Genomic DNA, 13,772 nt, shown 5'->3' with positions numbered 1-13,772 from the left:
CCTTGCGCCGGAGCCCCCGAGCGCCCCCAGTACGCCGGGTTCGGCCTGCGAGCGCCGGGCGCAAAAACGGACCGAGCCGGCGAAATTCAGCATCCTAAGGCGCGACTGGACCGTTTTTTCGACGCCGGCGTAAATAAAACGTATGGAGAGGCCGTTCTGAGGGCGCGGCTGGAGATGCTCTTAGCATTCCATGATCCATAACGATGAGTAGATGATAGAGGCTGCTGTCGTGCCAGATTTTCATTTATATATTTTATACACAAAATTGGAAACTTGTTGGACTTCTCGTCGACAACTAGTTGGGTACGTACATACATCAATGGTCATTATTTAGTTCTTGAAAAATCTTTCGTGGACTAAGTCTGGCCGCCTATGTGAGTATAGTAAGCTCATGCTCATGCACGCACAGTACTCCGTTGACAGTGTTGGAATGGCGGATGAGATTGAATTTAAGTTGACAGTGATGAGGTAGCTGAATCTTACAAGACCCGATCGCCTGCTCACATGATTGGTAGTACGTGTCTTTTTCTTGTACCTAGTCGTGTGTCGTGTCGATGATCATTTCGCAAATGCATGTGTGCGCGTGCACGCAGCGCTGGCCCAGCCGGTCACCCTCATTCCTTCAATCACGTTTAACTTTTTATTGCTTATTAACATGTGTCGCTAACGAATTTGGAGTGCATTGTGATGATATGCTAGGCCAGCGCTAGGTGTCAACAACGATCGATCTCAAATGAGCCAGCTGGAGCGGGAAAATAAACCTCCTCTCTGCCCGTTGGATATGACTTACATCACGATCGTACGGCGTCCAATCAGTGCAAAGTAAATCTGATGGTTGCAGCATTTGGGTCGTGCACGCGAGAGGCTTCTTAGATTAAGGGCAACAATGACAGAGAGATTTGGAGGTCGTCTACAAAATTACGGCTGTTAATCTTGCATCACCCTCTGGGTGTCAACCGGTGAGAGCGAGAAAAATACGCCTCCTCTGATCATGCCCATTGGATATGAATTGCATCACGCTCGTAGGGAGTCCAAATCCAAGCAGTAGAAAATAAATCTGGTTGCAACCTTTGGGTCGTGCACGCAATATTGTTGCAACTAGTAAAGTCACTAGGTGTAGGCCAATCTTTTAAAAAAGAGTCACTAGGTAGGCCGCCCACAAAGGAGCAATGCTACACGCACAGACTGATTATTACGCGTTCAACGGACTGGCTTATCTGGCTGGTTTCGATTGGCTCGAAATAAAGTGAGGGGCCCACCCCTGCTGATTTTTTTTTTTGGGGGGGGAAGACCCGTAAAACTCAATGTTTTTGACAGGTAGCATGTGTCTACAGTGTGCACATTCTCATCAACAAACGATATTCATAGCATGCTTTAAAAATAGCATTTCTAGAGCATTGACTTTTTCTTTTGCGCATGGCAATACAAAAAACATTTGTCCATAAAAATGTGCATGATAGTCAGAGCACATACATGTTTATAGTGTAAAAAAATAGAACTTTTGAAATTGGTCTGCTATTTTTTCGATTTTTTCCCAACCAGTATTTTTTTTTTTGAAAGTTCCCCCTACCAGTTTGGGCACCAAATTGTTTTTTAGGGTTGGGCTCTGCGCCCCCACGGATCCCTGGGCTAAACCTGAAGCTGCTTTCCCTTCTGGCCCAGCTGGTCCGTTGAAGCATTCATCTGGCCCATGCACACACTCGGCTGATGCATCCGTATCGGAAGCCAGCCCAGTAGGCCCAGCACAGCTCCTTTCTGAACCCTACCGCGAACGGTGCGGCGCGCGGCCGGCCGGACCGTAACCTCGCCAGCGCGCCGGCGTGCCGGCGCCGCCACTAGACACTGTCCGCCGCAATCCCGCACCGTCCAGTGATCACTCCCCAACTCCCTGACCTCAAGACCGCGTCGGCCGCTCGGAGCTCGTGAATCGCCTCGCCCGGCCGTCCTCGGGGCTCAGGCTGTCCAGGCCTCTCCACTTCCACGGGCAGGCGTCAGCTGCTTCACCCGACTTCCAGAGCAAGGGCAAGGTGAATTCTAATCACTTGAATTCCTGTATTGCAAACATTTTGTTGTTATTGCAAACATCGACTTAGAGTTGTACTGTTCCATCCGCTTGTCATCTTCAGTTAGATTAGCCTGTAGCTGCCCACGATGCAGGAGGATTCAGTACAATTCTGGTTGTGTTACTGCTACAAGCCTACAAGCAGAGCAATATGTATCCCTGTTCTGAACCTCGATGAATTCAAGTCAACCGTTCATCCCGTGTGTTAGATTTCATCAGTGTGTGGTTTCCTTGAAAAAAATGCGTGGTGGTTTGCTCCCCGCTCTGATCAGCTTCTCACGATGCGGTGGCTCTGGAGACAGGACCACCACCATGGTTTGCTGCGGAATCTGAAACCAACCAATTAACTACAGAATCTGAAACATCGTGTTCAATTCAGTCCGAATAATATTCTCTTGTACTATTATTTGTAATTTTGCTCATGTTATCTATTTTGTTGGATTGTTAAGTGTTGATTTCTAATTCTACCATAGTTGTGCAATTGAGCTATAGTTGTTTATGCCGTGATATGGGATACTTTTCTCGTTAGTTATATGCGCTAGACTTTTAGCCTGGGCTTGCTTGAATCCTGCCTCCACCAATTATATATGTAGTTTTTTTGCTTAAACTTTCGTCATGTATGATAAAACTGTGAATCTCTAATTACATCTCCACTCTGAGCTTAATTGCCTGATGGGTTGTATGCAGACGCAGCATGGACTCCCTTCATCGTGTGCACGTCAAGCTTCTGGCTGCCGACCTCCTCACGCTAACCCCACGACATACATCGCCGCCTTCCTTTGTTCGCTGTGGCCGTACAGTTGCCCGTGCCGAGGTTGTTGGGGTCGTTGTTTCACGTGACCGCAGGGAGAAGTTTCTGCGCTTCCTGATTGATGATGGCACTGGCTGTGTACCATGTGTCCTGTGGCTGAACCACCAGTACCTGAATGCAAACAGTTCATCCGATTCTGATCCAACTGGAGAGATGGTATCGAAAATGTCGGAGGTCGTACGCCTGGGCACCCTGTTGAGGGTTCGTGGGAGGATTGTCATGTACCGTGGTGCAATTCAAATTGCTGCTCGAGACGTGGTTCTAGAGGAGGACCCTAATGTGGAGGTTCTACATTGGTTACAGTGCGTTCACATGGCCAAGGAATGTTATGATTTGCCACTACCTTCTGCTTGAGGTTTGCCTTGGAGGATCTTATGTTCTGTGTTTCTTTCTGTGGTTACTGTTGAACCAAACATCGTTAATCAAATGCCTTTTTTGGTTAACTGCATTTGATTTACTTCATTTATGCAGTAGGGTCAGTTGCAACTGCTTTATAAGGTATAATGCAGAGGCCCCTAGTGATAGTGCACTGCACTTGGGTGAAGTAATCAAGGTTGACGAGTCGACTAGTTATTCCAATGTTGAGACTCATAGACTAGTCGTGACTAATCGTGACAAGTCAACACTAAAGTTGCGATTCATAGACTAGTCGACACTGAAGTGTAGTCGGCCCTGGAGTTGCGACTCATAGACTAGTATAGACTAGTCTTGACTAGTCCTTCAACTCGTAGTCCATGGAAGTAATGAGTGGGTCCCTGATTCTGAATGGTACTGCAGCTACTCTGAATGGGACAGAGAAAGTATGGTGTACTCTCTGCTTTCTTTGTCTTACCATCACCTAGTCACCTTCCTGGCATTAAGTTGATAGGCTGATAGATAGTGATGTATTAGAATCCATTCCACCAGTCGAACCACATGGTATTGAGAATTTGAAATACTGCCCTCCGTTCACACTTCACCGTCTATGTCAACTATTGACAAAGAAGGAAATGTAATAGCAGTTCACCTATTTCAACTGCAGGGTTAGTTTTCGTAGTTCACTCTAAATTTTCCTCTCTCTTCTCCACCCAATCCTATCCCCTTCTCTGCTCCTGAATCCTCATCACTTGTAACTCAAAGAAGGGGGTAAGCATGCATCCGCCTTCTCTCCACTTGGTCGTCATCATGCTCCTGATTCCTTGGCCCTTCAGTTCAGCGCTTCTGTGCGCATCTGTTAGTGTGCTTGTCACTGGCATGAGACTCACTCCTGGCAAAACTCTCACCTCGGACCAAGGTTCGTTCGCCTTAGGCTTCTTTACCCCCTCAGAGTCAACTAAAAATATGTATGTTGGCATATGGTTCAACGACATGTCTGGGTTGCCAACCGCGATAGTCCGATCACCGATGCTTCATCCACGGTGCTTTCTATGACCAACAGCTCGAGCCTTGTGTTGTCTCAAACCAATGGCCGCCACATACTTTGGATGGCAAACACAATTACTGGCAGCAACTCTTCAGCCAAACTTCTCAACAGTGGCAATCTTGTAGTCCTATCATCAGACGGTGCCATGTTATGGCAGAGCTTCGAAAACCCAAGCGACGTCGTCCTTGCTGGTATGCCTATGCGGGACACCCACAAGACACACCCACCATGGCGGATCATCTCTTGGAAGGGCCCTGATGATCCGTCAAAAGGCAGGTTCTCTGCTGGGAAAGACCTTGCCACTCCCCTACAGTACTTCGTCTGGGATGGGTCAGTGCCATACTGGCATGCTCCAGTGTGGAACAACTATGTATACTCCAACATGGAACTGCAGACCGTTAGTTCGCTCATGTATTTGACAATTAACAAGGGCACGGACGATGAGACCTATTCAACATTTGGACTATCAGATGGCTCCTCCAGGATATTTTACAAGGTTGACTACTCCGGAAAGACGATGCTGTTGAGATGGAATACCAGCTTGACAGATTGGACCGCCCTTCAACAGTTGTCAGCTTACGAGTGCAATCTCGATGGATATTGTGGTGCATACGGCTACTGCGACAACACAGAGGCAACTCCCACATGCAAGTGCCTTGATGAGTTTGTCCCTAGTAACAAAACAGAGTGGGTTAGAGGCAGTTTTTTTCATGGTTGCCGGCGAAAGGAGGAACTGCAATGTGGTGGAGAGGACCGTTTCTTGACCTTGCCAGCAATGAAGGTGCCAGACAAATTCATACGCCTGTGGAATAAAAGCTATGATGACTGTGCAGTGGAGTGCAGCAAAAATTGCTCATGTGTAGCGTATGCTTATGCTAATCTAAGCACCAGCAACATTGATGGGGATGCAACAAGGTGCCTGCTGTGGACCAGGGAGCTGATTGACGTGGAGAAGGGTGGCGCCGTCGGCAATGAGAACCTGTATCTCCGGCTTACTGCCTTGTCAAGTACATTCCTCTTTCTATTGCTCTTGTTTATGTCCATGAATGTTTCAGTTTAAGAATTTGCATGTAACATAAAAAGCAGAGAATGACAACTTGCTGCTTTAACTTGCTAATAAATTGTGAGTTGCTGACACTTTGGCTCCACCACTACAGGCAGCAAAATCACTAGAGGGCATTAATTCTCAGAATCCTAACATGCTAAACCGAAAAGCTATGCTTTCAGTATTCAAACTATTCGACTGTATGTGCTATCTCCATGATGTTGTCATTTGGTTCGTGTTTGTACCATGTATATATGTCAATGCATTTAATATGCCAAAGTGGCGGTACAGGTAGTGAGCCCAAGTGCACATGTAAAACATTCCTGATGCAATTAACTTGGTTACTCGTGATACTTAGATAACACTATTAAAGTAAAGTTTTGCAATAAATTAAACTTCGTAGCATCGTTCCTTTTTAGGCAAAGGGCGAAAGAGCATCGTAATAAAAGTTATACCAGCAATGTCAGCAAGTGTGTTGCTGATACTTCTATTGGCATGCCTTGTATGGTTCCACAAGTTTAAAGGTAGTCCATTGATTTAATTCTTGAAGCAATTTGGAGGACACATATTGTGGCCTTTTTAGGATGACAAAGATGATATTTCTCTTAGGCAAACATGACAAAAAAGAAAGACTGAAGAGACCGATGATGGGGGATTTGCGCGTTAGTGATGGACTTGGAGAGGAAACTCATGAACTTCCATTTATTAGCTTTGAGGAAATAGTCGATGCAACAAACAACTTCTCTATGTACAATTTACTCGGAGAAGGTGGCTTTGGCAAGTTTACAAGGTAAATATAGACTCTACAGTGTGCCCCTAATTGCATCGACATATGAAAATTTTGCCACTTTTTGCTGTGATTCAAAACTGAACCATACTATTTTGTAACCTTAATTTTCTCCCCGTTGCTATAATGCAGGGGCTCTTACGTGGCAACAAAGAAGTTGCCGTTAACAGGCTGAGTAGAGGTGCTAGGCAGGGGGTAATAGAATTCAGGAATGAAGTAGTTGTGATTGCTAAACTGCAACACAAAAACCTTGTAAGGCTTCTCTGTTATTGTGTGCAGGGTGATGAAAAGCTACTTATTTATGAGTATCTACCAAACAAAAGCCTGGACACCTTCCTTTTCAGTATGTTCTGACCACAAATTAATCAGTCAAAAATCATTTGATGCCACATCTGAAATCATAATCCCAATCCCATACTATTATTGCAGATTCTGAAAAGAAGCCAATGCTTCATTGGCCGACACGATTCAATATAATAAAAGGAGTGGCTAGAGGGCTACTCTATCTCCATCAAGATTCAAGACTGATGATAATCCATAGGGAACTCAAAACAAGCAACATTTTGCTAGATGGAGACATGAATCCCAAGATATTTGATTTTGGAATGGCAAGAATCTTTGGCGGAGATGAGCAACAAGCAAACACTAACCGAGTTGTCGGAACATAGTAAGTAGGATTACTATCTTGCGTGTAGTTATTCATTAAAGTCATACATAGTTAAACTCAACTCGAAACATGCAAGTCTTGCTGATGATATGATTTATCCAGCGGTTATATGTCAACGGAATATGCAATGGAAGGCCTCTTTTCTGTTAAGTCTGATGTCTATAGCTTCGGGGTATTGCTCATGGAAACTGTAAGTGGTCTAAGGATAAGCTCAACGCAGAACATCAAGGAGTTCCCCAACCTTATAATATATGTAAGATTATGATTTATCATTTTTCAGTCTCCATAATGCCTTGACCACACGACTTGAAATTTTGATTTTATTTGCTCAGACATGGAGTCTATGGAGGGAAGGGCTAGCAAAAGATCTGGTGGATCCATCTGTTTCAGAGAGCTGCTCGAATGAAGAAGTTTTGTGTTGCATCCATGTTGGGCTCTTGTGTGTTCAAGATGACCCGGATGCCAGACCACTCATGTCAACTGTTGTATCAACCTTGGAGAGTAGAAGCACACCACTTGCAACGCCTGATAAGCCACTATATTTTTCTCAGAGGAATAAGGTAGCAAAGAGAGCAGAATACGGTCAGAACTCTGTGGATACGGAGACTCTTACAGTAATAGAGGGGCAGTAGGCTCTCGAAGTTTTTGAGTTTTGCCCGTGCACTGTTTCTCAGTTGTCCCAGCAATCTGCTAAAGGATTCAGCTGCCACCGGAATCACACGCACTGTAGTTCTCTTTTGATGTGGCATGGCATGCCTTACAGAAAATTTTGTTGTATCTGTATTTTCCACTCTAGTATGGATTCTGGAGTATAACAGTTTCTACTTTTTTTTAATAAACCATGCTGTACGTCATGACAAGTACAGAAATTTATTTTATGGTCAAAAGACAGAAGTAACAAAGATTTTCACTTATTAGAGATACAGAAGAAAGATTGATGTGTTGCTGAGTGCTGATGTTGTGGCCACCTGATATGCTTTAACCTATTACTCTTCCTGGCGTTATTCTTGATGCTATCCATGATATCAAGTTGTTAGGGCATCTCCAGCCGTTGGCCCCCCAGGGGGCGTCTAAAAGCGCCGCCTGGGGGCGAGCCGGCGACACACTCGGCGCTGGGGGCGGTTTTGCGCCCAGTCGTCGCCCCCAGCCCGCCCCCAGGCGCTGAAATTGGCCCACTTTGCAGCCCATTTTCGGCGAATAAACGGCCAATATGGGCGAGAATAGGCCCATATTCGGCGTGGTTTCGGCGTTCAATTATCAACACACACATATTTCATCACAGAAAAATCAAATACTTCAACAAAATACTACAACAACAAATAGTTCAATACAAATTATATAGTTCAACAAATAAAAACTCGTATTTCATCACGCGACGTCCCCCTTGAGCCTCCATAGGTGCTCAATCAGATCTTTCTGCAGTTGATGATGCACCTGTGGGTCTCGGATCTCCTGACGCATACTGAGATAGGCAGTCCAAGTTGCCGGTAGCTGGCGATCAACTTCGGCTAGAGGACCCTGCCTGTAGTATGGTTCAGTGTCAAACACTGGGTCTTCTTGCTCGCTCTCGATGATCATGTTGTGCAAGATGACACAGCAAGTCATGATCTCCCACATTTGATCTTTCGACCAGGTCTGAGCGGGGTACCGAACAACAACGAATCGAGATTGGAGCACACCAAATGCCCGCTCAACATCCTTCCTGCAAGCCTCCTGAACCTTCGCAAACCAGGCGTTCTTGCCTCCTGCCACAGGGTTTGAGATCGTCTTCACAAATGTCGACCATCTTGGATAGATGCCGTCAGCTAGATAGTACCCCTTGTTGTATTGGTGCCCATTGATCTCGAAGTTCACCGGAGGAGAATGGCCCTCAACGAGCTTGGCAAAAACAGAAGAGCACTGCAGCACGAGAACGTATCCTGTGCAACGACGAGACTGGTGTAACGAGTGCTCCGAGAGATTCTGCGCCACTGGATGCGGAACCAAGGGACAGTATGCATCTGCAAGGGGAGCTGCTGGTACTTTTGCAGATTTAACCTTAAAGTGGCTCAGAATTCTGTACTCGTCCTCTCTCTCATCGTTTCCCTTCCTCTGCCTTCTCTTCTCTCCCGTGCCGCCGTAATCCATGGGAGCAGGTGGGAGCTAGGGTTGGAAAAATGTGCCCGGTGTCATATCTCTCTCTCTCTCTCTCTCTCCTCCCTCTCATGTACCTGGGTAAGGATCTACGGCATAGAAGCTTAATCTCGCCCTGTGTTCCTCTGAATCGACTGTGCGCGTTGATTTATTTGGCAGCGATGGCTCGTCTATGTCCGATGTCGTCGTCCGGGGCGTCGATTCTATAGAGGTACAGGAGTTGACGGTCTTCCGCGATTCAACTATGAAGGGTATGTTCTCTTCTTCCCTTATCCATGAGTATAACCGTTCTTCCAATCTAATCGTACTTTTCCCCAATTCATTTTTATAAACGTTTCCACATGATAGTTAGTACTTTTATATGAAGAAATCACAGTCGTCGGCTCGAGCTCAGTGGTAGCAGGCGGAACACAGATAGGTGTGCTACTGCTTGCTGGTTGCTCAAATTTGTTGTCAGTTTAGGGCCATCAGTTCCTCAAAACTAGTTGGATCTTATTGTTCCTATTACCACACGTTTTTATGTGAATATTCATTGGCGTGCTCGTGAAATTTTTCGATCACATTTGCCTCTGGTTCTTGTGTGCGAAAATTATGTGCACACTCATTCCTTTCTTTCGTCCGCGCCCACAACTCTGCACTAACCATGACATTGGTGTGTTTCTTGCAGAATGGGGCGATTGCTTCATCATTAGATAAAAGAAATAGCAGACCCTGCCAACAGGAAAATAAGACCGAATCTTCCAGAGCTATGCTCTGGTAATATGGTACTTCTACAAGTGAAACATCAGCAGAATAGCCAAATCAAATTTGCTGAACATATCTTTCACTGCTGCAAGCTTTGCTTTGTTCTACTGCAGTTAATTCCCCAGAAGAAAAATTGTTTAATGAGTTTTAAGATCTGCTTCATAGTTCATACATACTAGACTTACTAGAACTATTTTTTATGTGATCGAGCTGTGTCATTTGTTTTATTTGCCGCACCTCTATACTTTACATCATTTTCCCTTCTGTTTATGCCTGCACGAATCAACTGCAACTTGTTTTTAGCTTTGGTTAATTCTAGCCTATGCCATCATTTCCCAGCTTAAATCCAACATTTACAAATCCAATCCCATTAAGTATTAATGTATTATTCCTTACGAGTACTCCCTTGGTAGTTGGTACTTTTTGTCTCTGAAATTCTATTGATGATCTTTTTTACTTTTGCATGCAGGACTATGCTCCTTATGAAATTCTCTGAAATTCAGGCTTGAATACTATGTTATGATGCAGAATCATCTAATCATCTCAACACTTGGCTTCATCCTTCTGGGGGTATGACTACTATTCGATTATCCATGCACTATGTTTCTTTCCTTTTGTCAATTTCCCCCAATTGCAGCTTTTATTAGACTAGTAATCAGGAAAAGAGATGTGCTTGTTGTTCCCATCCTTGATTTGTAAAGAGTATCTATATGTCCTTGAAGCTTTAAAGTAAGTTTTGTGCATGAATGTTATGACTTGCATGTGAAAGAATGGTTAACAGGGAGTTAGCGGACGTGCCTGGAGATAGATTATATCTGCTGTGTTTTCTTCTGGTTCACTTTGTTGATCTTAATGAAACTGCACTTTGATATCCAATTGAATTTTCTCATAGCATTACTAGTTCATCTTATTCATGCCTTTTTTTTTCTTGTTGCAATCCATGTTCTAACAACGCTTTTAGAATCAACAATATTGATCTAGCGTACATGTCCTGGAGTCATCTTGCTAATTCCTGGTACATGTACTTGTAGTACCGTGTGAACTGTAATTGTAGATATTGATTGGAGTAGATGATTCTTAACAGGATGTGCAAACGAGTTTGAGGCCCTGTGTCATCCAGAAGGAACCATGTTGTGATTTCCCATCTGCGCTAATGCTCGATCTTTCAAGCGTGACTGTTGGACGACATTTATTTTAGCTGATGATTCTGCTTGTACTTTGGCCAACCTGTGGTTATCACTATTTATTTTCCAACTGTTTCTGAACTAAGTCTGATGCTTGCGCCTGTGCTCGCATGCGAGAAATTACACTGTTTGAGCAATTGTGGTTTTATTCTACATATATGTACACACTGTTTCCAAATGTGTATACGACAGTGGCCATGTCAAATTTTCTGGAGCTTTTACTATCATATCCTAATTTTAGTAAACTTCTACGTGACAATTGTATCCTCAATGAAACTACTTCATTACATCTTGAAGCCTTGGTGCAACTTCTCCAGAGAGTATGACACTGCATATGAATTGTAAATACTCTCATACAAAAGCGTCTCTTAATTCTGTCATATAAATAATCAAATCTGGGAAATGTCATTCTTTTCCACAGAACAACCATACTGCAGATTCCTCGATTCACAATAATAGTTAAAGCGTCCCTTGCAAAAGAAAGAGAAAACAACAACTGCAGATTTACGTAACTCCTGTCCACTCTTTCTATTCACCTGAAAAATGAGTCGATCAGTCCCAACTTGAGGTGCTTCCTTTGAGGGGATCCAAGCAGGTCATAAACATTCTCGGTTTTGAGCCTGTGACTTATGTAAATGATGTTCATCTACTATGGAATGAAAGATGGCAACCATACTACTTTAGTGGAGTTGCAAAGGGTACAGACAAAAGAAGTGGTTTGGGCATACACTAGATCCTTGAGGTGCAGAAGATAGCCGGTTCCTTTTTGGCGGTGCGATTGTCGTCCCCGGAGTTACAGCACGGTGGCGCTATATTTACGCGCTCTCCGGCGGCGCGGCCGTTTCAGGGGAGAGGAGAGGCGCTGGGGATTGAACGGTGCTGGACCAGGTACAGGACACAGGAGGGATGATGTAGAGTGGCCTAGGTCGCAGCTGACGGCATGGCACAGACGAGAACGCGACTACAGAGAGAGTAGAACAGAAAGGAAAGAGACGAGAGGTGTGTTGAGGACTATTCAGACTTCAATGATCCTGCAAGGCCTAAGATGTAAAACGTACCAGCACCCCTTCGCGTGATAAATCTGTGCCATCAGTTTTCCATCCAGTGGCGCAGAATCTCTCGGAGCACTCGTTACACCAGTCTCGTCGTTGCACAGGATACGTTCTCAACCCGTTGATGGCATTGTGAGTTCCTGGCATACCAAAGAAGGAGTGCCAAATCCAGAGATCCTGTGTGGCTACCGCCTCAAGCACCACACTGCAACCGCCTTTGGCGCCTTTGTACATCCCCTGCCAACCAAATGGGCAGTTCTTCCATTTCCAATGCATGCAGTCGATGCTTCCAAGCATCCCAGGAAATCCTCTTGCTGCATTCTGGGCTAGGATCCGAGCAGTGTCTTCCGCATTGGGTGTTCTCAAGTATTGTGGCCCAAGCACTGCCACCACCGCCCGACAGAACTTGTAGAAACACTCTATGCTGGTGGACTCGGCCATGCGCCCATAGTCGTCGAGTGAATCACTGGGAGCTCCATATGCAAGCATCCTCATCGGTGTCGTGCACTTCTGGATGGAGGTGAATCCAAGAGCGCCAGTGCAATCCATCTTGCACTTGAAGTAGTTGTCGAACTCCCGGATGGAATTCACAATCCTGAGGAAGAGCTTTCGGCTCATCCGATAACGGCGCCGAAATGTTCTCCCGCCATGAAGTGGAGCATCGGCGAAGTAGTCGGAGTAGAGCATGCAGTAGCCGTGCAGACGATGCCGGTTCTTTGCTTTCACCCGCCCCGGCGCCGAGCCACCTCGACGCGGCTTTTCATTGCTCGCCAGCAGCTGGGCGAGGGCGGCGAGCACCATCAGATGCTCTTCTTCCTGGACGTCGGCCGCGGCTTCCTCCTCCAGCAGCGTGGCGAGCTCTTCCTCCTCATCTGAGTCCATCACCGGCACAGTCAAAACGCCGAACACCTTGCGCTCGGTGGGCGTGTACCCGCCGTTAAACCGCGCCTCCGCAGTCGGAAACGGCGGCCGGAAACGCCCAGCTGCTGCGGGAGGGGCTGCCGCGGCGAAGCGCTGCTATTTTCCGGCGGGGAATGGCTATCTAGCGGAGTAGGCCGGCGCCCGTCGCCGGTATATAGCTAGTGGTGGCCGAGGGTGCGGGGGTGCGAGGCGAGTCGGGGGAAGAAAACCTTGACTTTTCCCCTGTCGGTGTGGGCCAGACGTGCTTTTCCCTAGCGCCGGAGCCCCCAACGGCTCCCCAGCGCGCCGGGTTCGGCCTGTGACCGCCGGGCGGAAAAAAGGTCCGAACCGGCGATTTTCGGCGTCCTGGGGGCGCGACTGGGCCGTTTTTTCGGCGCCGGCGCCGAAAAAGTGGCCTGGGGGGGCCTGTTGGGGGCGCGGCTGGAGATGCCCTTAGCATTGAAGTTTGTTTCAGTTTCCTTTATTCATGTCATTAATAGTGCGGCTCACACTATCGCGTGATCTGTAATAGGGCCACTCACACTATCGCCTGATCTGCGGAGCATGTCATTATTTCATATTTTCCATCACAAATATTTAGAGGGTGCTTGGATACGTTTTAGTCCCATGACTAAAAGTAGTGGGACTAAAATTTGCTAGCCTCACCCATACTTGTATCCAAATACTAAAGAGACTAAAATCAAGTTAACGAGCATTTATTATCCTCCAAACCCTCCAATCCAGAACTCCCTTGTGTTAAAGGAGAGGAGTTAAATGAGGAGAGAAAGGGCTAATCTACATTTTAGTAGGGGTACCCCTGACTAAAAAAATTTAGTCTCAAGACTAGTTTTAGCCCCTCTTTAGTCAGGGGTGCTTGGAACTTTAGCCTCTTAAAGAGACTATTTTTACTCAGACTAAAATAAGTCCCTTGGATCCAAGCACCCTCTTGTCCTGGTTGCGTGCTCTTTTGGGCATAAGCATCAAA

General features: G+C 45.9%; 2 protein-coding genes and 1 long non-coding RNA gene across 4 annotated transcripts; all 3 read left to right on the top strand.

The window, feature by feature from the left end:
* Window positions 1–1,730: 1,730 nt before the first annotated feature.
* Window positions 1,731–3,503, top strand: LOC123072447 (CST complex subunit STN1). The gene is made up of 2 exons (XM_044495997.1): window positions 1,731–2,027; window positions 2,750–3,503. The coding sequence occupies exon 2, from the start codon at window positions 2,757–2,759 to the stop codon at window positions 3,225–3,227; it is 471 nt and encodes a 156-aa protein (XP_044351932.1). The 5' UTR covers window positions 1,731–2,027; window positions 2,750–2,756; the 3' UTR covers window positions 3,228–3,503.
* Window positions 3,504–3,519: 16 nt separating this feature from the next.
* On the top strand, window positions 3,520–6,772 carry LOC123072445 (receptor-like serine/threonine-protein kinase SD1-8). Its single transcript, XM_044495995.1, has 5 exons — window positions 3,520–5,282; window positions 5,740–5,844; window positions 5,930–6,110; window positions 6,240–6,450; window positions 6,537–6,772. Exons 1-4 carry the CDS (start codon window positions 4,208–4,210, stop codon window positions 6,280–6,282), a joined length of 1,404 nt encoding a protein of 467 aa, XP_044351930.1. The 5' UTR covers window positions 3,520–4,207; the 3' UTR covers window positions 6,283–6,450; window positions 6,537–6,772.
* A 2,066-nt stretch (window positions 6,773–8,838) lies between these two features.
* On the top strand, window positions 8,839–11,056 carry LOC123072449 (uncharacterized). 2 transcript variants are annotated; one of them, XR_006435148.1, is made up of 5 exons: window positions 8,839–8,988; window positions 9,067–9,158; window positions 9,575–9,671; window positions 10,121–10,221; window positions 10,736–11,056. It is a non-coding gene; the product is annotated as an uncharacterized lncRNA (long non-coding RNA). The 2 variants fall into 2 exon arrangements; XR_006435147.1 differs by having other exon boundaries at window positions 8,839–9,158.
* Window positions 11,057–13,772: the final 2,716 nt, after the last annotated feature.

The sequence above is a fragment of the Triticum aestivum genome, chromosome 3B (genome assembly GCF_018294505.1).
Source record: "Triticum aestivum cultivar Chinese Spring chromosome 3B, IWGSC CS RefSeq v2.1, whole genome shotgun sequence".
In the NCBI taxonomy this organism is placed as follows: domain Eukaryota; kingdom Viridiplantae; phylum Streptophyta; class Magnoliopsida; order Poales; family Poaceae; genus Triticum; species Triticum aestivum.
This window is presented reverse-complemented; position numbering and strand designations above follow the sequence as displayed.